Here is a 23,424-nt window from a genome sequence, read left to right on the forward strand (position 1 = left end):
TCAGAATCGGACCGGACTGGTTGGTCGGACTGGAAAAACTGGTGACTTGTGCTGTTTGGTTCATTTAAAGAATCGTTTGTGCATTTAAACCGGTCAAAACTGGTTTGACTGGCCGGATTTAACTGAGAAATCGCTGAACTATTCGGAAAAAATCCGGTTGAAAACACATTCATTTAAATATTTTATTTAGAGCTAAATCACTGTAAAAACACGAAGAGGAGCTCCATTGAAAAGGACAAGGGGAAGATGAGCTTCTGACAGTGGACCCATTTATAAAAAAGGTGTTTGCTGTAACTTATAAAATTTTTTAGTTTGACTCGATTCTCGAGGATTGGAGAACCAAGTGGCCTATTAATTTAACATTTTAAAAGATTATCACGAGCAGTGATTGATTTTAATATTTTGCAACTATCATGTACTATCATGTACTATAAACTTGGTTACCAGTACAACTATCATGTATTGGCTACCAGTTCTGATAACATTGGCTACCAGTACAACTATCATGTACTATAAACTTGGAGCTTAGTGTTGTGAGCATGGATTGACAATCATTTTAAAGCAAATGACTTTGGTCCTTGAAATTTCATGATTGAAGAAGAAGATTTTTCTCAACGGAATTGTCCAATACAGAAATAAAGTAAAAGATGATCAAGAAAAATTGTAAGATTTTTTTGCAGCTCTTAGACAGAAGAAAAAAGATTAATAAATTTGATATGATCTTGACAAAAGGCTTGGTTGTTGTTGGATACGATCTTCTGAGTTGATTGTGATTGACGTGAGACGAGTTATAAAACTTGATGATGATTTGTGGATGTTAAACCATTAGGGTTACTAGTTACTACATCTAACTTTACTCAAAAAGAAAATATCGGATGACATGATGGGGTTGAATGAGCTCATCCGTTGCCTCAAAAAAGCTCTCACAAAAACTAATGGTATGGTTAGTACGCCGGCCGATTAAAATCTACATAGTCGATCAGAACTCCCTTTATATCATCTTAAACTGTTGAGCTTCCATCCAAAGTCTACTAATGATGCCAACATTATCTACGGCAGCAGATGCGAACTAGGTAAGCGGAGAAAATTATAAATACTTCTATTAATTTCGAAATTAAATGTTTAGAAATTCACAAGTAAATTTTGAGAATTAAAGATAGCGGACTACTACTCACTCTCACATAAACAAGAAAAAGGCAATACAAGATTTTAGTGTGTTCTAAATCCGAAATAGATCTAGAAAATTTAGACATGAAGAGCTGAAAAATAAAATACAAAAATGAATAATAGAATAGATGAGATCAAGTACTCACACAATTATAATGAGCAACTTTAGACATTACTCAATTACCTTGCATTTTAGAAATATGACTGATAATTTTGAATGACATTTCATCACTGTATATGGTTCTTTAACATCTGATTTTAGAAGAGCTTTCTTTCAAGAATTAAATAATATTAATATTTTAGGAGTAGATGCATGGTTGATTATGGGTGATTTTAACATGGTTAGAACAAGGAATGAGAGAACTGGATCAACTTTTAATTATGTTCTTAGTAGTCGTTTTAATGGATTTATTAGAGACAACCAATTAATGAAACTCTCCTTAGTAAATAGGAAATTTACATGGGCTAGGTCTTTAAATTCACCTTCTCAAGCATTATTAGATAGAGTCTTTTGTACTACTTCATGAAATACTCATTTTAGTTTATCCAAACTTGATTCATTACCTAGAACATATTCTGATCATAATCCCATTATTTTAGATACACATGCAGTATTTTTTCCATCTTCCAAAATTATTAGATTTGACAAATCTTGGTTAGAATATGACGACTTTTATGATTTAGTTGCATCTTGGTTGAAAGAGTGCCATTTAATATCTGATTTGGGTTTAAGTTGGAAATTGAGAATGCAATTTTTACGACAAAAATTAAGAGGATGAAACTCAAATGTAAGAGGTGAAAAGAAACGATTGAAATCTGATTTGTTAAATAAGTTAGGAATTTATGAACAACAATTATAGAATAATTGCTTATCTGATCTTAATTTAGATGATTGAAAACTTTGCCAATTTGATTTACATAAGATCTATTTAGAAGAGGAACAATATTGGTACCAAAGATCTAGATTAAAGTGGTTACTGGAAGGCGACCTTAATACAAATTTTTTGCATGTAGTGGCATCGGCTAAGAAAAAGAAAAATACAATTAGTTGTTTAGAGATTGATGGGGTCATGTCATATGATCAGTCCATTATATTGCGACATATTACATATTATTATAAGAGTCTCATGGGAACTTCCGTTCCACGATTAATATCTTTGCATTATAATTTATGGTCAAATTCAAATAATTTATCATTGGATCAATGCTGTTTTTTAGAGGCACCTTTTACTTTAGATGAAATTAAAAAAATTGTTTTTGCATGTAATCCAACAAAAGCACCTGGTCTAGATGGTATGTCTTTTCTTTTTTATCAGACCTTTTGGGACATCATTAAGGACGATTTACTTAGTTTATTTACAGCATTCTATAATCATGAGTTAGATATAGCCAAATTTAATTTAGCATCAATATCATTAATTCCAAAGAAAGAGGATGCAATTACAGTACGGAATTTTAGACCTATTAGTTTAATCAATTGTAGTTATAAACTTATTACTAAACTTCTTGCCGATAGGATTTCAAATGTTATGGATTCTATAATTGATTCATCACAAACAACTTATATTAAAGGTAGATTTATTCTTGATAATGTAGTTTGTGCCCATGAGGTATTGCATCAGATTAAGATTACGAAACAGAAATGAGTCTTATTTAAGTTAGACTTTGAAAATGTTTTTGACCATGTTAATTGAGATTTTTTTTTATAGAGGTAATGCAATTAAGATGCTTTGGTCCTAGATTTATTTCTTGGATTAGACTAACTTTAGAAGGTAGTCGAACTTGTGTTAATTTGAATGGAACTTTAGGTCCATACTTTTCATGTAAGAGAGGGGTGAGACAAGGTGATCCCTTGTCACCTTTTCTCTTTATTTTAGTTACTGTTGTTTTAAATAAGATTCTGTTGAGAGCATAACAAGAGGGTTTTATAGAAGGTTTAGGTAATTTTTCTAATTTAGGTAATGTGTTAAATTTACATTTTGCAGATGATACTTTACTATTTCTTAAAACTGATAAAAATGTTTTAGGTAATATTAAATGACTTATTTTGGCATTTGAGAATGTCTCACGTCTCAGGATTAATTATGACAAAAGTGAGATGTACCCATTAAATTTGAATGATTTAGAGTGTGCTGATTTAGCTTCTGTATTGGGTTGCAAGGTAATTAATTTACCACTTACTTATTTAGGTGTCCCAATCAATAATAAGTCTCTTACAGACATTGATTGGCAAATTCTTATAGATAAGATTGAGAAAAAATTGCAAACATGGAAGGGCTCCTTATTATCTTTAGGGGGGTAGAGTTACTCTTCTCAATTCTATCCTTTCAGCTATTCTGTTATATTGGCTATCTATTTATATATTACCAGTAAAAGTAAGACATAAAATAGATAAGATTAGGAGAAAATTCTTGTGGCATGGGGGTAATTCTACAAGAAAAAAAATATCATTTAGTGGAATGGAGGATAGTTTGTAAGAGTAAATGTCAAGGTGATTTGAAAATTTTAGATTTGAAACTTATGAATAAAGCTTATTGGCTAAGTGGTGGATTAGATTTTTAGATAATACAATATATGGTAAATGGAAAGATATAATTCAAAGTAAATATGAGACAAGAACTACTCCTACAATTTGCTCTCCTTTCTGGAGATCAATTCTTAAGGATATTCCAGTTATTAATTTAGGATTAAACAAAGAAATAGGCAATGATCAAACTACCTCATTCTGGTTAGATAGATAGTGTTTTGAACGTGCTTTACAACATCAATATCCGCACTTATTTTCTATAGTATCTAATAGATTTATTTCAGTTGCCGAGGCTTTTGATAGTTCTACTCTTCAATTGTCTTTCAAAAGACAGTTGACTGGTATCTGTTTAGAAGAATGACAAGCTTTACACTTTAGATTTCAACATTTCAATTTATATGATCAGTTAGAAGATAGATTGATTTGGAAATGGTCCAAGGATGATAACTTTACTGTACATTCTTTTTATTAATCGCTTGAATATGGGGGGGGGGGGATATTCCAAATAAGGAGTATAATACTATTTGAAAATCACATATCCCTTTGAAAATCAAAATATTTTTATGGTTAGTTAGGAGGGACAAAATCCTAATTAAAATTAATTAGCCGCCAAAGGTCGGCGAGGTGATATTTCTTGTGTTTTTTGTGATCAACCTAATGATATTGAACATCTTTTTATACATTGTTCTCACATTAGATTAATATGGAATTAGATTGCTGATCATAATAATTTTACATTTACTTGTGTATCTTTAGAGGACTTATGGGTATTAGATAGAAATATTCCTTTAAAAGATAGGCTATTGGTTGAGCTATTAAGATGATTCATTTTATGGATCATTTGGTTGGAAATAAATAGAATTTGTTTTAATGATGCTAACTCATTACCAATTAAATCTATTGGTACTAAAATTATTTCATTGGCTAGTTTTTTGTGTCAATCTCGATTAGATGATTCATTTTTAAAATTGAGTCTAATGCTCCATTCTGATGTTAAGGATCTCCCAAATGAAATTCAGGAGGAAGATGTAAGAAGTCCATATTTGGCTCAAGTAGTGGACCTTTTAATGTCCATTTCCTAAGTGAATAGTTCAGAGAATATTCAGGATTTTGGAGCTGGCAACCCTCCATCTCCAATGTCTGGAGAAGAGGAGAATGATGAAGACTTATTAGATATGTAGTTCTTAGTTTTATGCATATTTTGATGTTTTTGATATTTTTCTTATGTTGTTGCCTTAGTTGTGTGCATGTTATGATGTTTTGGTATTTCTTTTGTTTTTGCTTTTGTTTTGAATAGCTGTATAGACTTGCCATATTTGATATTGGTACCAATTAGGTACTAAGTCAGATATGCTATGATTTCAATGAAATCGGTGGTATATACCACTATTTTTCAATTTTTTTTTATTATATTATAAGCAAATAGATTATATTATAAGCAAATATTTAATATTTTATAAAAAGAACTGAATTATATAAAAATTTAAAAGAAAGAAAATCTAATTAATTTTTCTAAAATTATATAAGTGACTTAGCATCATCTAAAGTACACTAAGATTCATCCCGATTCTTTCTAAATCTGAAGTAGAATTCAATTTTTCATTCTCATTAATATTCATAACTTGGAGTGGGACGCTAGCACGAAATTAATGGGGATGGGATATCCATATCCGTCCTCAATTTATGACACACTAAGATATCTCGTTTTATATACTTGTTATTTGTTTTTTGTCATTTATGTAAATAAAAAATAAGTAAGAATGAGAGATAGTAGTTTGATTCGTCCTTATTTCTTTAAATCTAACTTATAAGTTTCTAAAAACATAATTTCAAATTTTTTATATAATTTAAAGGAAGGGCCCTGATAATTGTCCCCCCACTCTCATCCCCCTATTACCCCCTAATTTTATTTGTTCAATCTCGTCCATATTTTTTATGATCTATAAGGAATTTTGCGAATTTAAAATCACGAACGTCTTCTATGCAATTTTATTTTTCAAATGAGATCCATGATGACATACTTTTGAGCTCGTCATCACGCAAGTATTTATACCTCGTCATTTAAGTATTTATACCTAGTATTTTACACATATGACACTGCTGACATTTAAAAATATTAACATCAAGTATTACAAGTATTTATACCTATGCACTGAAATATTTATATCTATGTGGTCAACTATTTTTGTTAGAGAAAGATTGATACAGAAACGATTGGAGAAGGTTGATGTGGAGATGCGGGGTCCACGATTGGGGATAAATACTTACAAGTATAGGTATAAATACTTGCACGATGAGGTATAAATACTTGTGTGAGGATGAACCCGAAAATATGTTATCATGAATCTCATTTGAAAGATAAAATTGCGTATAATACGTTCGCGGTTTTAGATTCACAAAATTCCTCATAGATCGTGAGAAATGTGGACGACATTTAAAAAAGAAAAAAAGCACCTCTAAAACGTGTATGATTATTCTCCCCATGTAGTTTGAGTGGTCTCCCCATATAGTCATATCAAGTTAGATATGCAAGTATTAATTTATTATCTTCCAAGTATTTATACCTATGAATTTAATTAAACTTGGAAGACCACGATATTTTGAATAAATTTAATTAAACTAGTTTGTTAAGTTAGTTTATGGAAGTTAAACACGATTGGAGATAAATACTTACAAGTATAGGGATAAATACTTACAAGTATAGGTATAAATACTTGCATGATGAGGTATAAATACTTGTGTGACGATGTGCCCGAAAGTATGTCATCATGGATCTTATTTGAAATATAAAATTGCGTAGAATGCATTCGTAGTTTTAGATTCGCAAAATTCTTCATAGATTGTGAGAAATGTGGATGACATTGAAAAAAGAAAAAAGAAATCACCTCTAAAAAGGTGTATGGGGGGATGTGAATGAGGGGATTCATATATTTATTCTTAAGGGCATGTTCGGATGTCACGGGATTAAACTGGATGGGATTTGACGGGAATGGGAACTCATTTTTGAAAAAGTGGGAACCCACGGGTACATGTACGCATGGGATTAATTATGGAAATGTGTTGAATTAGGTGTTCGGTTGTACCGTGAGATTAGTTATGGGAAATTCTATTTTTCTTTCCAAAATATTTAATATTATACAATTTTTTTATTAATATATTATCAATAATGCAATTAAATAAATACATTAAATATAACATAACATTTCTTCTTGATTATTATTTTATAAAAATATAGACATTTGTTATAGTTAAATAAGAAGTATTTACTTGGATGAACATGATGTGCATTCAATAAATTTTTTTTTCTTCTGAGAAACAGGTTCAGGACCCAAAAGACAAATCCATATATTACTACTAGTCATAAATATTAATAAATAATATAAGCAGCTTGTGCTGTAGATTCTTGCAATAAATATTGTCAAATCCATATCTGCTGCAAACTTTAGCCAATTAGCATAATCATGCTATAAGAAAAGACTTATCAAATCAAAATCAAACTGCAAAGAATTGAGAAAAGGTCGAAGAGAGAGAAAAAGTAGTGCTCTGAGCACGATTTGGGAAAATAAAAATCTAATCGGACTGAATTTTTTAGTTCCCATCAATTTACGTTGTTTGAGGAAAGGTATAGGAAAAATGATAGGAACAAGATGGGAATAAACTGAACATCCGAACAGACTTGGGATTTATAAATCAAATTACCATGAAACCTACCAATTCCTACTATACTCAAACATCCGAACAGGCCCTAAAGAAAATAGGTGAAGTAGGGTTAAGTAGTCCTTGTAATATATATCATCCTTGTAAGCATGGGCGAATCCACATACAATGAATGAGGTCAATTGATTCCATTCATTTTCAATTTTTTTGTATCGATACTCTATTTTTAATATAGTTTATACAAAAATATTATAGATAATGTAAAATTAACTATCATTTGTAGTAATTTTTTTTATATACTTAATTTTTTTTAAAATTTCACTCTTAGGGTCTGTTTGGCAACTAAATTCCCATAGGATTTTTATAGGAAAAGGTAAGGCCATTGGCAAATTTCCTATGACCTGTTCGGTGCTCAAGTTTGATTTCCTATTCCTATAGATTTATTTCCTTTGTCCTCTTCACATTTTATGAGAAATTTTTTTTGTCTAGGAACTCCTTTATTTTTCCTATGATGGCACAGCTCTTGCAAAAAATAATTAAACAATTAAATTGTAGCTTGTTGACCGCATTCCAATGTTTAATTAAACTTGGTTGATCCTTATATGTGATATTGTTTCATATATTTCTGCATCTTTGTCTCAAGAAAATTTCTTTTATGGCATGTCTCAAGTTCTAGCCGTTATCAATCCATTAATTAAGAGATATAGTTAACTTGTTTATTAATTAATTAAAAGAGGAATTATACTCATCCCACATAAGTCTAGCAATTTCATCTCTTTATTCATTTCCTGCCTGACGTTGATTGTTAAGTCTTTCAACATCTTCACCGTACTCTTCATCTCCATCTGGTACATCCACAATATCATTTGGATCAATTTTCAAATTAGCATTCGCAGTCCAAGCGGCATCATCATTGTGATACACAATAAAATTGTGTATAATACATGCTACTTGAACTATGTTCGTTTGTTTATCAATTGCATGATATGTGACAACTTTTAAAATGAGAAACTGTATTTTTAAAATATCAATAAGTTTTTCAATATGGTTTCTAAATTGTGCATGACGGAGATTAAAGAGCTCTTTATAATTTCGTGGTCGTTCATTAGCTGCACCTTGGTCTCGCACGTGATATCTCATACTCCTATAAGAAGCAATAAAATACGATGTATTGGCATAACCTGTATCAACCAAAAAGTATTTACCTTGTGGTATTGTGAATCCGTCATCGAGTGCACTCTTTAGTACAGTTGTATCTGAAGCTGATCCTTCCCATCCGACTATTACATAAGTAAATCGATAATCGAAATCACAAACGAGCATAACATTATGTGACAATGTATGTTTTCTATTACGATATGGAGTTTGATCTTCGTAAGCAATAGTTATAGGAACATGCGTACCATCAATAGCACCAATACAATCATGTATATTAAAAAATAGTGAATAATTAAACTTACCTTAATTTAAAAAGACATTAATTTGAGAATAATTGACATTAAATTTACCTTAAAGAAATGATTAAATATTGTTCTCGATTGGATAAGTTGGGACATATGAAGTCGAGGGGGCATTATGATTTTTGCAGATAGTCGAGTAATAGCCTTAATTACAATATGGAAGTACCGGCTTACTGTATCACTCGACTGTTGGAATCGTTCTTGCACGGTGCGATTGCTTGCATTTTTAGCAAGTGAGTATAAGAACATTGCAACTTGTTTTTCAATCAACATCTGTCCATCCTGAAGCAACTTTCTGTCTCTCAACAGCTTGATAAGTGCACGGAAAACAAAAGTCTCCATACGAAATTCTCGCTTACAACGACACTCATGACCATCTAAGACTTCATCGACATACATCATTCCGGTAAGGATTGAAGTATGGCATGGAGTTGGTTCCATTATATTTCTCTCTATATGTGGCATGATGAGATTTATATAATCCTCATCATCATTATTAATTTTCCATTGAAAAAAATGATCAATTATTTTGTTATTAAAGAGGTGAAAAAATATTTGCTACAATAGCTCTATATATAAACATTTTTTTTTTAAATGAAAGTAGTCATGATTACTCCCTTGTCACTCTGGACTGTCAATTATGATGTTACTTTTCAGTGCGTGGTCAGTTCACTTATATATCACTTTGCAGTGTGTGGTCAGTTCACTCATTTATCACTTTGCAGTGTGTGGTCAATTCACTCTGATATCACTTTACAGTGTATAATCAATTCGCTATTTTTTTTAAATATGATATATACCATTATATTGATCATAATCAGTAATTAGTATTAATACATTTAGTATAGTTTAATTATAGTATTACATATATTATAAAAAGAAAAAACAAACTATCATCATAATAAATTTTTCATGCATTTGCCGAATACCTATATTCTAAAATTTCTCATGAATTAAATGACCGTAGTTTTGATAAATTGAAATTTTTATTCTTATATTAAAATTTTTCATAATGCCTTATAGTTTAAAATTGACTATAAAATTTTGGCTCCGTTTTCAAGTAGGGTTAAGTAGTGCTGTAAACTTGGAAAGGTTTAAGCCACACACACCTCCCCCCCTCTCAAAAGGGTCGGAACCCAAGAAAACAACGTGGCAATTCGCAGACCCCTCGTTACCGTTTCCTATGAATTCAAATCTGACCGTTCCGTCATCCGTCCACGTCTCCTCTCCCCTGTCAGTATTTAATCTAAAAGGCGCGAAGAAGAAAGCACCGGTAATAAATCCAAAATCAATCTTTCCAATTTCCCTCAATGATCATAAATTCAAATTCAATAATGGAATCGAACACGATGATATGGTTTAGAAAGGGATTGCGAATTCATGACAACCCAGCTCTTGACCAAGCGCGCCGCGGTTGCAAACATCTCTACCCGGTTTTTGTACTCGACCCACATTATCTCGACCCGGATCAGACTGCCTTCTCGCCCGGATCCGCTCGGTCCGGGCTTAACCGGATACAATTCCTTTTAGAGAGTCTAAGGGATTTGGATGCCAGTCTGCGCCGATTGGGGTCCCGGTTGCTTCTATTACGGGGCGAACCTGCTCCAGTGGTGTGCCGCTTACTGAAGGACGTATGTGAGTTTAAAAATGGTTAATACGCTTCTTTATTTTCATACTTTTTTATTAACTACATGGTCTGGTTTCCAAATGTGCAGTGGAAGATTGGGAAACTATGCTTTGAGTTTGATACTGAACCGTATGCACTGGCCAGAGACAAGCAAGTCAAGGTGGATTGTTTGTTGCTCATTAGTGGAAATGAATGATATGCAGTTGCAAAAATGTTCTCATAGCAATTGTGAAACTGTGGGATTTTTCATTATTCTTATTTTAATTTCTTGTAGGATTTTTCCTCAAAATATGGGATCGAGGTTCATTCTCCTGTCAGCCACACTCTTTTCAATCCATCTGACATTATAGGAAAGGTTCATACTACAAACCTTCACCACACTGTTTAGTAATTTTGTTCAATTACTTTAGATCTTATTTAACTTCCTTCTTGAGTACGAGGTGCATTCTTGTGTTCCTTTTTTTTTGGAAATAAGATGTCAATTAACCACCTGCTGCATGAATGAAACAAAAGTTCTTTACAATAGTGATTGTTGTTTGTTGTTTTTGCATCCTTCCAATATGTAATTGTCTGGTTAATGATGGATGGAGATGTAAATGTGAGAAATTTATAGTTACTTCTTGCAGTAAATTAGTGCCCATCTTCCTAGGACTCATGGAGTCAACTGGACATCCTTTTGTTTTTGCTTAATTTTCTAACTGTACTAAAAAAGAATCTATGTATTCTAATTTTTGGTAATTTTGATACAAAAGAATGGGGGTCGACCGCCTCTGACATACCAATCATTCATAGCACTTGCGGGGAGACCGGTAGATCCACTTACCACAAAGTATTCTCTGCTTCCACCGATAGGAGAAACTGGAGATCACGAGTTATTAAGTGTGCCTAAAATTGAAGATCTTGGCTATGGAGATATCTCCCAGGTCTAACCTTCTTAACTACATTCCTTCTTAGTTTTTGGATGATTACAGGAACACTCTGAGCTCACAACCCCCTCCTAAAATTGGAAAAAGAAAATAACATAAAATGGACTAGGCATCTACTTAAATAAAATGCACGAGTTCCCCTAAATAATAAAATTGAGGTTTTGTTTCATACCCATTTTATCTCATGATGATAATAATTTTACTTGTAAGAACAAATTATAATGGCAAAACATGTGTAATGGCACCTTACAGTTTAAGGGTGTTTGCTAGAATTTAGCATCTTATTAATCTTGATATATTTTAATGTTGAATCTTACCTCTTTTTATTTTGTAGGAAGAGTTTTCTTCATTTCACGGTGGAGAAACTGAAGCCCTTAACAAACTTGATCAAGTGCTTGCAGATAAGGTAATATATAATACACCATTGGAATGTACCTTGTCTTCATTTTGTCTAGTTCTCTTATATGGTGAAACAAATTAAATTTTGGACTTGTCTTTTTTACTCAAGTCATGTGCCTTGTTTTCTTTGTTCACAATATTTGGTGATTGAAGTTCAAATGGTGCAAGTGTTATTACTTATTACCAAGTTATATTGTGCAAATAGAGATGTGTAAGCAAATTTTTTTAAGAGTTTTTGTAAACCCTAAGTGATAGATATAGATTGCTGGAGTACAAAGAAAATTTTAGTGCTTATGTCTACAACTATTTTGAATATACAGGCATGGGTTGTGCAATTTGAGAAACCAAAAGGCGACCCTTCAGCTTTTCTAAAACCAGCAACCACTGTACTGTCTCCTTACCTCAAAGTGAGGATTTCATTTCAAAATTTAGTTCTAATCCTCCTGTTTAGTTTATTTGTTTATTTGTTGTTTCTAATTATTCTATATTTTTAGTTATTTTTCCTTGCGTGTTGTGGTGCTTAATTGCCCTTGTGAGCTTATTGAGGCCAAATAGGGCTGAATACTGGAATTGGTGCTTATTTCAACTTTCAAGCAAAACAGGTTGATGGCTATTGGCAAGTTTGGGTTAAAATAGGGTTTCTTTCCAACTGAGGGTCAATTTGGAAAATTTTATCCAACATAGGCTGGACCATATAGTTGAGGTTGAGGGTTAACTGAGGCAGAAATGTGTAATTATTGTTTCTACAATTGAGTTGATGATCAAAATGTTGCATGTGCAGTTTGGTTGTCTTTCTTCAAGATATTTCTACAAGCGCTTGAATGATATTTACACAAGTGTAGGAAAACATACGAAGCCTCCGGTCTCTCTAGTGGGTCAGGTTCGTTTCAAATTTTGTTTTATATGTGGAAGTGATAATAATACCAGATACGGGCCAGGTCTGGTTGGCATGGATCTTGTAAAGGAACAGGTCTTGGGCCTTGCCACGTGTCGTGTCAGGCTTCGACTTATTCTCATAATAGTCTACTACAGAGTGATTGAATTCTTTTAACTAGTCAGACCGGGTTATCAAGGATCCCGGTTAGATAAAGTTTGAATTTCATATGTCATGTCATATTGAACCAGGGGTAATATTGGTTCAGACTGTTTATTAGTCAATTTGTCTGCTGATTGATTTGGGTCAGCAGTTTTTTTTTTTTTTTTTTAATTTGTTGGATAATGGACTTTTAATTAAATGGATTGTTGCTGAGCCTTTTCATTTTGGTTACTTGGGTTTTGGATTTTTGTACAGTTACTGTGGAGAGATTTCTTCTACACTGTTGCCTTTGTTACCCCCAACTTTGATAGGATGAAGGGAAACAAGATATGCAAACAGGTATAATTTGTCAGCAGTTAGCATACAGTTCCAATTACGTTCTTTTGTTTCTAGATAAACAATTTTATGCATTTCTTGTGCAGATTTCTTGGAGGGAGAATGAAGATCTTTTTGTGGCGTGGAGAGATGGTCGAACTGGTTTTCCATGGATTGATGCCATCATGATCCAGGTATGACAGAGGATTACAAGTAAGTTTATTTTGACTGTTTATTGACCCAACTGGTACTGCTTTAAATTAACTAAGCAAAAGGCTATGCATCAACTTAAACTTTTAAAGCAATGTTACCAAGATAAAACCAATTTACACGGGGGTCATTTAAGCCCCCATTTAACCTAATTTACCTTAATTTTTTGTTTGCACAACAGCAAGCAAATGGAATAAAAGGTAGCTAAAACATCTATACCACATGGTACCAGTTCTCGTACTGTTGCACTTTGCCCCAACTGAAGGCAACTATGCATCATCAAACTATATGTTTCTCTGGTGATACCTTAGTTATGCCTTTTATCCATCTTGACTCAGTTAACTCTCTTATTTCAGTTATAAGTGAAGTCTTTCATGTAACTTTAGTACCAATTTGCCATCAGTTGTGCAAAATCATACATAAAAAGACTTTAGAGTCATAGTGTTACGGAAATAGCTTGGGTCCGATGGCCATCGGACCCAAAGTGGTTCCAACAGGTTCTCTCACCATCGGATTTGCTTTAGGATTTGCGCCCGCAATTTCGCGTCTGCTTTAAAATCCGTACACACGAATTCTAAAGAAAATCCGACGGTGAGAAAACCCGTTGGAACCACTTTGGATCCGATGGCCATCGGACCCAAGCTGATTCCTAGTGTTACAGGGAAATAAATCTGCTGTTATTCTAAGGGAATAACAGGAACCTGTTATTACAATTCCAACCTTTCAAATTTTTGTATGCGCGAATATAACTTTTTCATGCACGAATCTCAACGAAGAACAACGGTTGAGATTAGAATAACAGGTTCCTTTTATTCCTTTGGAATAACAACAGATTTATTTCCGTGTTACAGGTACAATAAACCTCACAGAAAGGTAATAGCATGCAGTGTCTTTTTTTTTTTGAAGGTTGTCGACAATTTGTCGGCAACGATATATATTAAAAGGAAAGTATTTACAATACACTCTAGCTAAAGAAATGGGGGTGTATTTACAATAGCATGCGGTGTCTTAATCCTTGGTATAGGCAAATACGTAATGGATGAAGTTATATCCAATTAATTATTTACTAGATTTCTCATTATGGTTGATTTGTATATATTTGTTTTAAACAAAATAGCTGAAGAAATGGGGGTGGATTCATCATCTTGCCCGACATTCTGTTGCATGTTTTCTAACTCGTGGTGACCTCGTAAGTATTTATTTTATTGTTGTTAATAAAATTCTGATATCTCTAATACCAGCTGCTATACATGCTGGATTGCTGGTGATGTAAGATGGTGGTTAGGACTTAGGACAGCAACATTGCTTCAAATGATGAAAACTTTAAAATATCTTCAGCCTAACTATAAATTTTCTTTATTAATTTTCAAGTTTATACACTGGGAGAAGGGGCGAGATGTGTTTGAGCGATTACTGATAGACTCTGATTGGGCCGTAAACAATGGTAACTGGCTATGGCTCTCCTGTTCTTCCTTCTTCTATCAGGTTTTGTAATTATATTTCAACACAATCTTTTCATTAGAAAAGCTACAGAGAAGTAATTATAAAATCTATAAATTGCAGAAGGCCCTATATTTCCAATATTGTTGAAATTAGTCCTTTCGATTTCCACATATTTGCAGAAAAGCTGCTAATTGTTAAAGCTAAAGGTACTTAGAGCAGTGTTATAACAAAATAACCATAGAAAATGTCTTACCTCCCTATATGTGTTACAAATTTGCATTGTTCAGAAATTGCCTGTATCTGAGGATATTTAAAAGAATCATAATATAACTGGCAAACATATCAGTCAAACAAAGAGGCTCTTTTGAAGTTTCTAAATAAAGGGGATCTTGTATTATTTCTAATATGGGAGGGTTTTTAATAAAAAAAATTATCCTTTTTTTTTTTAACTTTCAAACATATTAAAATATTTTTCTTCAATGCAGTACTTTAGGATTTATTCTCCAATTTCCTTTGGGAAAAAATATGATCCGAATGGGAATTATATTCGGCACTTTCTACCAGTTCTGAAAGGTATACAGGATTTTACTTCTCCAGATTAGCTCCAATTTGTTCTTGAAAAGTAATTTGAATACAATTGATTCTTTCCTTCTTTTGTGTAGATTTTCCAAAGGAATATATTTACGAACCGTGGACTGCGCCACTGAGTGTTCAGAAAAAGGCAAACTGCATCATTGGGAGGGATTATCCAAAACCAGGTATATTGATACAAATGCTATGATTATTTGAATTGATTCTCCAGACCTATGTAATACTGGAGTTATGTTATAATAACTGTTTTAGGCATAAGGGTTTAATAGCGAGGTTTATAGACAGAGCAATTTAGTTTTAGCTCGTAGCTGGCCTAAGATATAATGGTACAGGTTTCCCTATGGACAAAGTTAAAATTTACCCTGTCATTGGGTCAGTCAAGGATTTGGAATTCAGGGACTAATGTGGTCTGGTTATATTATTTTGGATTTTTGTGGTAAATTGGATTTGGTACAGACCTATGTGTTAGCAGGGCTCAGTTTGATTTGTTGATCGGACCAGGCTAATTCATTTACCAATTATTTTCAAGGTTGTATCAAAATACCTTTTTAGGTCAAATTTGTGGGCTTGAGATTAATTAAGGGAATGCTTTATGATTCATATTTGCTCAAGCGCCTAGTCTCAAACCTCAGTTTAAACATAAGAGTTGTTCGTTGTGCTTCTTTTTTTTTTTTTGAAAGAACTGATAGAGGCTATCAGTTGTACCTAAATAAAATAAACAAACATCAGAATTACAACCACAACTATACATTTTTACACACTTCTAAACTCTAGCAGTGTTTGAGCCATAGCCTTCCTGTATGACCCTCTCTGTTCGTTGTGCTTCTATGGTCATAATACAAGCTGGTTCTAAATTTCTAATTAATCATATGTTACATTTATTGTTTGGTAATTTGCAGTGGTCAATCACGAAATTGCAAGTAAAGAATGTAAGAAGAAGATGGGAGAAGCCATTGCATCACCCACTTCTAAAATTATTCCACAAGATCAGAAAGCATCGAGTTCTTCAAGGAAGAAACAACACCACAATGATAGTCATGAAATTCCTTTTCTTAAAATTAAACAAAGAAAAAATATGAAGTGATTAATTTTTACATTCAGTTTAGATACATGTACCAACTTGTATGTTGTTGTAGACTTGTATATGCTAGGCTGCATAGATTTTCTATATTTTTATTTCCTATAATATATATACTTTTTTGTGTAAAAGGAGAGGTCTACTATCTGTTTCAGTGCAGAAACAAATTTACATACAAGACCCAAAAAAAAATTTGTGTAAAAGGAGAACTCTATCTGTTTCATTGCAGAAACAAATTTACATGCAAGACCCTAGAAAAATAAGAAATACACATCAAGGACCCTTCAACCAAAGATGATAAAAGAACTAGTACGGATACAAATCTTCTGTAATTCTTTGGAATCACAGGACCTTGTTATTCCAAATCTGTTCATTCATCTGTTTGGAGATTCGTAATAAGTGTTTTTGAGATTTGTGTATTCCAAAAAATGAAGGGATGAATTTGAAATCACAGGGTTGTACGATTCTTTTTAGAATCACAGCAGATTTATTTCCAACTAGTACTCCCATCAGAAATGAACATTTCCTTGGTGGATTATAGTTTAGCGACATCTGGCATAATTTATCCTTTAGAAAATTCCTTATAATATTATCAGTCCTGGATTTGGTCTGTGTAACAGCTGATCAAAGCCAGCTTATCTCTGTATGCAATCTCAGAGGTATATACTTTTCCGTGTTGTGGAGTATAAAGACATGAGGTGATAAAGCATGTGGATTGTGGAAGATAGAAATTTTTTTTTAATAATCTTAATGGGATATTGTAGCGACAGCCTAGAATTGAAGATCGGTCTTAAAAGATATTTTTCTGCCTACATTAAATTATGGTTTCCTATAATGCTTTTGTTATGTTAGCTTTAATAATTTCAAAGAGAAACTCGTACTATATATCATGCAGTGATTAATTTTTGTGTTTGTTATCGACTGGAATTTTTTCACACGATCATCATCACATATATTGATATATATATTGTTCTTATCGTATTTTAAGACGGAAGTATCTTATCGTATTTTATCTAATGAAGGATATCTTTCTTGACAACAAAACGGTTGTGCTAAGACACAGCTTTCTTCAAAGAATAAATAAATAATAAAAGAATTTTCTGATGCTTTTAGAAGAACCGAAACTTTTATTTATACCATATTAAAAAAAAAAAACTAAAAATCTATGTTTTGGGGTTTAGGGTCTTTGAAGAAAACTTTAATATTGAATATATTTAGATTTTTGAGGATCTTCCAAGAATGGAGCTGTAGATTGACTTAGAAGCTCTGTTATTTTTCGAAATTCCCATAATTTGAGGTGTTTTTTTTAAAAAAAAAAATATGGTATAAATAAAAACTTCGGTTAAAAGAGCCACCAAAATGTTGCTAGTCAATCAATTTTTCCCTCAATTAAAAATTACTTGAAATGCACAAGCAAACAAACTTTTATCAAAGGCCCCAACTGGTCCAACAAGGATACCGAACCAAAACTTTAGCCCACAATACCTAACCTTATAAACATGATTTTCTCATGATATGATAACAACAATTACACTCGAATTCGTATCCTCTGTATTAACTAAAAGGGAATCTTTTGAGTTAATGAATATTGACCATCCGATCTGCTTTAAAATTTGTACAGACTAAATCCGCACTAATATTAAAGGGCCCCCTATATCATAAGTAGAGGCCGAATTGGCTCCGTTTAAGATCAGACGGTTGATATTCATTAACTCAAAAGATTCCATTTTGAGTTAATGCAAAGGATATGCATTCATTACACTCATAGTCATAGATATGATAACCACTACTAAGAAAATTTTAGAAAGTACTAATAGATTCTACTTTATTCACTAATTAAGAGAATACTAATAATATAAAAGACTAAAATTGAAGTGCTGAAGATTAAATTTAGGTCTACTTTAAATAAATCTAGAGCTATTTTTATAAAATTATAACATACTCTAAATTAATCTAAATCTAATTTTATGTAATGTAAATAGAGTAGAGATAATCAAACCGTTCAATAAAAAAATGGCACCGCCGATTTGGAGCTATTTTTAAACAAGTCCGTTAACTCATGGCAGTATGCTAGTAGGAATTTTGTTATCCCTATTTACAAATTCAGTAATACATTTTTCGAACACTCTTTGTTCAATTCAAATTGTAAGGAAATTGAAATAACATATGTTGACAACCTAAATGAACAAAACTAATAAGAGCTTAACCGTTTCAACCAAAATATAAAAATATAAGATCTTTCAACTTCAAATAAAATAAATTAAAACCAAAATAAAAAATTATAATTGGCAAAGCAACACTGCAGCTGCAAGTTTGGTGTACGCGTTTGTGTAGCCTGTTAAGTACATGGAAAACACATGCCCAATAAATTAGAAGCGATAGCGACACAATCAAACAGCCATGCAAGACCAGATCATTTAGCTGTGGTATCTCTCTCATATTTTTGTCAATTTTTAATTAAGCAATCTGTATTATTGTCGCGTCTTTCTTGCTTCTATGTTGAAGCGGCACCTCCATAGAATATTTGACCATCACTTAGTCTTGAATTAGTCACAAAACATGAAAGCAAAGAGGTCCAAGAAGAGAGCCTTGACTCCACGTGCTAAATTTTATAAAAATAAAGTACCAACAAAAATCCAGCTTGAACAGGTCCAAAAACCACAAAACGACCTTTACCAAAAATTTAAAATATAGCCCCCCTAAAGCACGCTATCAACTAAAATTCTTCACATGTAAAAATCTATAACTGAATATACCGCGTCCTTTGAAAGGTTAAAAGAATCTCTTTAAATTATCAATATTAAACAACTAAAGAAGAAAAGTTAGAAAACATCCTTTTGGAAGGCAAGGATGGTTATGCCTTTCTGCAGTTTGTTATCTTTCGATGGTGTACAACCCTCTTTGCATGGTAAGCAACCACTAATAAACATGCCAACAGGATGACAAGGTGCAGTTTCATGGATTACCTGCAACATTTCCAAGTATCACCTGTACCTTAAAAAAATGAGAAATAGCATGCAATATACAAAATATACAAAATACATGTCTCTGTACCCTCCTTCCAAATTACTACTTGAAAAATCCCAAATTACCTTCTTCTTCATTACCAGTGACTGCCTTTTACAAGGATCACAGCCATCAGAAGCTAGGGCGGCACTTTCAAGGGAGTGGTAGATGCCACCAAATTTCATTAAAAAAATGAAAATTCACAAGTTTTGGTTACAAACTTGTAATATGATTTAAAAACAAAAAAAAGGGATCCGTTTGGTGCAAATTATTGGTATCAGTGGAAAACAAATTGGGAGTACTCATTCTTTCTTAGCAGAAACCCAAGAAGTAACCTGGACCATTCTTTTGCAAATCGATCCCTCATAATTCATGTTGTACAGAGACAAATAAGATGTCTCTTGAATATTATACAAGGTATTTTTATGTTTCCTCATGGACATGCATGAAAGTACAACAAGAAAGGATAATAACCAAATAACAAAGGCCAATCAGCAGAGCAACCTAAGCTAGGCAACCTGAACAAGAAAGAGATAAATATGACAACAGTTTTCTGGCTACAAATGAAAAAGAAGATATATCATGTAAATATATCTTTGGAAAGAAAAGACACCTCCTTTTGAGCTTTCATACTTCTGTTCAACACTAAATAGATCTTGCATAATAGCCAATTTAGTTAAGTGTACAGAGTTTAGATAGTCCAATGTTTCCCTATTTAAGTTTTTAATTATTCTAAAACATGTGTTGCAGGTTTCTAACATAGAAAATTATGAAAATCTCACAAATGTATGTGTTATGCTTATAAAATCTAAAATCTAATGACAAGATATATAACTGCATAAAGGATCTTCGTTTCCTTGTTTTTAAACTAAAAAAAATATCATCACGAAATATCTACAGTATGTTGCAAGTATAATGTAAAAATTGGAAGTTCACTATGCACGATCTACGCAAGAGATTGCATAAACCATGAGGCATAACACATAGTAATTGCATACCAGATATTCACCAAGCAGTGGCTTGATATGCAGAAAAATTGTAGCCGCACTTGGCAGAGTACCAAAGAGAAGGGAGTCTACTTAATAATGCCCTCCAACTTTGGTCCTGGAATTAGTAATATTGTTAATCATACATAGGGAAGCATGACAAATGCTATCAAGTTATGATTATTTCAAGTCTACTACCATATTTTAGTAACGAAACAACATTCCAAGTTTCTTACCTCATTTCAAAGAACCAAACAAAAAAAGAGAGCCCCATTTGACCTTTACACTAGAATTGTAAGCTACATTAGACTAATAAAGACAAAGACCGATATTTTATTCTTTCTTTCTATTCAATAGAGTATACAAAATTCTTTTCAGTACTTTCTCTACCTGTTAATCTAGATCTGTAATTAACCCATGAAGAGCAACTTAAGAAAAATTCACAGCTAGCTATCTGGAAGAAGCTAAACTCCTCAGTACAGATTGCTGTTCATCAATAGAGATATTTAACAAAAGCCGAAGGTTTGATAACATTGCCTCCTGTTCCCAACTAATAAACCCCTTGGCATGCAGTGCAACCATGGTTGCACAGTATGCATCCAGTGCTAGCTTATGCGCCTCTATCTCCATTTCTCCATCCATTTTTTCTTTTTCACAAAGTGAGGTTTCCTTTACTGGTACAAATGAACTCACCGCATCATCCTCACAATAACTAAAAACAGGATATTGGTCCGGCCTACCGCTGGTACTACAGCTACCTGTAGAGGACACAGTACTCTCACTTCTACATGAATTATACCCGCACTTGTCACCGAGCATTACCTTGCCATGTGCAAGTTGAAGCTCTTTAGTAACTCCCTCACGCAACTGAGCACGGACCTTTTGCTTCGTCATGTCCTTGTTTCCAGATTCCTGTTACAGATGAAAGAAGATAATATTAATATATCATAAATAACAAATAATAATTAATTAAATAGAAAAAAATAATGTAGAAAAGTTAGGTTGACATGATATCATACATTCTTGGTCAGAACCCATCTGTTCTCTTGCCACAGATGCCGCCGCCTCAGATTTGATGTCTTCACTGCAAGCTCTCGAGTGTGCCCAATTAGTGTAACAAAATAAAAGTTATTCCCATAAGCAACACCTGCCACCTTCCCCACCTTCCATGAGCCATGCACAAATACCTCTACAACATCATCCAAGACCCACTTGACAGGTGTCTCCTTCACAGGAGGACACGGCCGGATTGCCTTTCTCGGTACCTTCTCCAGATCTGAAGTGCTGTGTGGAGCAGAGGACACAGGGTCATACTGCACGGTGTATGTGTGGCCATTGCCACAGACTATTTGTGCGGGACGCCAGAACCCAGCAGGGATGCTTTTGGCAGTACAGAAAACCTCCACGTTGCTGCCTTTCTTGAGTCTCACCACCTTGCTTCCTTTCTTCAATCTCATGGTTTGTATTTGCTGATTCTTTGAAACCCTAATTGAAACAATGTAGATTCAGCATTTTAGGCATAAAATTAAAAATGTTCTATTAATAGGAAACCCAAATTTGACAGAAAGTTTCTTTTTGGCACCTAAAATGGACTATTATCAAGAGAATAAGAACAAAAAAAACAAAGTTTTGTTCCTTCCATCTTTTCTTTTATAAAATGAACAGGTAAATATAAAAGTAATTGTAAATTGATGGAGGATTGTGGTGGCGAATTTAAGTCAAGGAATAGTACAAAATAAAACTATTCTAAAAATAACTAACCAGGAAAGGAAAAAAAAAGAACGATTCCTTGATTGTTGAATAATACCAACAGCTCTAATGTAATAAAAGAAACTGCCGCAACTGGGTAATTGATAAACCAAATCTATAAGTGGTATTGTGTTATATTGAAACAAATTAAATAGGCTTTAATCTAACAAAAGGTGAAAAGGACTTATTAACCAAATAAAAATTATCCGACAAAAACAACCGATTCAATCAAAGGAGAGAAAGAGGGCAGAAGAAACTATCTCTACAAGCAAATCCGAAATCGTATTAATACCTCGTAGTGCTTAATTTACTCGAAACGAGCGAGATAATGACGTATGGAAACCTCCAGGCAAGAACGAGAATTTGAAAAATACTAATTAATTCCTTTCGATCTTACTTTATTATCTCCTTATTTCTAATGAAATACAAATTACATTGCCAATGCCCCAAATTAGAGTATGAAATACTTGTTAGACAAGAAGACAATTTTAACAAAATTATCAAATAACAAAAGAAATCAGAAAATTCCACAATGAAATTGATCAGATGGTAAGAAAATCATAGAGAAGGGAAAATCGAGAACTTACGAAAATTAATTGATCGTTCGAGAAGAAGGAGATGAGGCCGATTCTTCTTTTCCAAATACGGCGCAAGCAAGATCGAAGGAATGTCTTTCGTATAAGAGGTTATTGATAAAAAAAAAAAAATACGAGTATGATTTGTCAATAAATAATTTGGTAATATACCTACAGCGCTAACTATTCTGATCTCCCGTGCAGCCGTGCAGGAAACGTGCAGTCGTAGTTTAGTCGTTGGATCAAAACTGCCTCCTTAGTCCTAGCTCAGCCATCGTTTCATCTTGGCCGTACAGATCAGGAGTAACGATAAAAAGATTCGATATGAACAGCAGATGATGTGATTTGGTTTAGTATTGCCTTGCGGTCAAGGTAGGTCTGGCTCATTGGAAAGCACTCGCTTGACGCCTCGCTTTGGGGAAACACTATCATCTGCGGAGTTTTTTCTTGCGGAGCTGTGTGGAGCTTTTAATCTGGTCCGTTCGTTTCGAATCGGACGAACTGGATTAAGGGTTCACCAAATTTTGAGTTTTTTTTAAATTCGGACAAGATCTGATCTAGTCCGTCCGATTCAAAATGAACAGATCAAATTAAAAGCTCCGCACGGAAAAACTCCACAGAGAATACTTTCCCTCGCTTTGGGAATCCGAATCCTTCGAGGTCTGGTTTAGT

General features: G+C 33.2%; 3 protein-coding genes across 7 annotated transcripts; 1 reads left to right on the top strand and 2 right to left on the bottom strand.

Annotated features, from left to right (window-relative positions):
- Positions 1-8,110: 8,110 nt before the first annotated feature.
- On the bottom strand, positions 8,111-9,252 carry LOC144571911 (protein ANTAGONIST OF LIKE HETEROCHROMATIN PROTEIN 1-like). The gene is made up of 2 exons (XM_078321305.1): positions 8,860-9,252; positions 8,111-8,806 (listed from the first exon to the last, which is right to left on the bottom strand). The coding sequence occupies exons 1-2, from the start codon at positions 9,250-9,252 to the stop codon at positions 8,129-8,131; spliced, it is 1,071 nt and encodes a 356-aa protein (XP_078177431.1). The 3' UTR covers positions 8,111-8,128.
- An 810-nt stretch (positions 9,253-10,062) lies between these two features.
- On the top strand, positions 10,063-16,548 carry UVR3 (DNA photolyase family protein). Of its 2 annotated transcripts, XM_078321195.1 has the most exons (14): positions 10,064-10,442; positions 10,527-10,598; positions 10,713-10,793; positions 11,191-11,361; positions 11,699-11,770; positions 12,084-12,170; positions 12,545-12,643; positions 13,055-13,138; positions 13,222-13,308; positions 14,442-14,513; positions 14,696-14,809; positions 15,253-15,340; positions 15,430-15,525; positions 16,258-16,548. In XM_078321195.1, exons 1-14 carry the CDS (start codon positions 10,122-10,124, stop codon positions 16,440-16,442), a joined length of 1,629 nt encoding a protein of 542 aa, XP_078177321.1. In that variant the 5' UTR covers positions 10,064-10,121; the 3' UTR covers positions 16,443-16,548. The 2 variants fall into 2 exon arrangements, with proteins under 2 accessions (XP_078177322.1, XP_078177321.1); XM_078321196.1 differs by lacking the exon at positions 12,545-12,643 and having other exon boundaries at positions 10,063-10,442.
- A 3,275-nt stretch (positions 16,549-19,823) lies between these two features.
- Positions 19,824-22,893, bottom strand: LOC144571548 (uncharacterized). Of its 4 annotated transcripts, none has more exons than XR_013517529.1 (4): positions 22,765-22,893; positions 21,448-21,913; positions 20,819-21,340; positions 19,824-20,546 (listed from the first exon to the last, which is right to left on the bottom strand). XR_013517529.1 is itself a non-coding variant. In XM_078320878.1 (4 exons), exons 2-4 carry the CDS (start codon positions 21,883-21,885, stop codon positions 20,448-20,450), a joined length of 627 nt encoding a protein of 208 aa, XP_078177004.1. In that variant the 5' UTR covers positions 21,886-21,913; positions 22,765-22,893; the 3' UTR covers positions 19,824-20,447. The 4 variants fall into 4 exon arrangements, 3 of the variants coding, with proteins under 3 accessions (XP_078177004.1, XP_078177002.1, XP_078177003.1); XM_078320878.1 differs by having other exon boundaries at positions 21,251-21,340; XM_078320876.1 differs by lacking the exon at positions 19,824-20,546 and having other exon boundaries at positions 20,669-21,340.
- Positions 22,894-23,424: the final 531 nt, after the last annotated feature.

Source organism: Carex rostrata, chromosome 19 (genome assembly GCF_964058835.1).
Source record: "Carex rostrata chromosome 19, lpCarRost1.2, whole genome shotgun sequence".
In the NCBI taxonomy this organism is placed as follows: Eukaryota; Viridiplantae; Streptophyta; class Magnoliopsida; order Poales; family Cyperaceae; genus Carex; species Carex rostrata.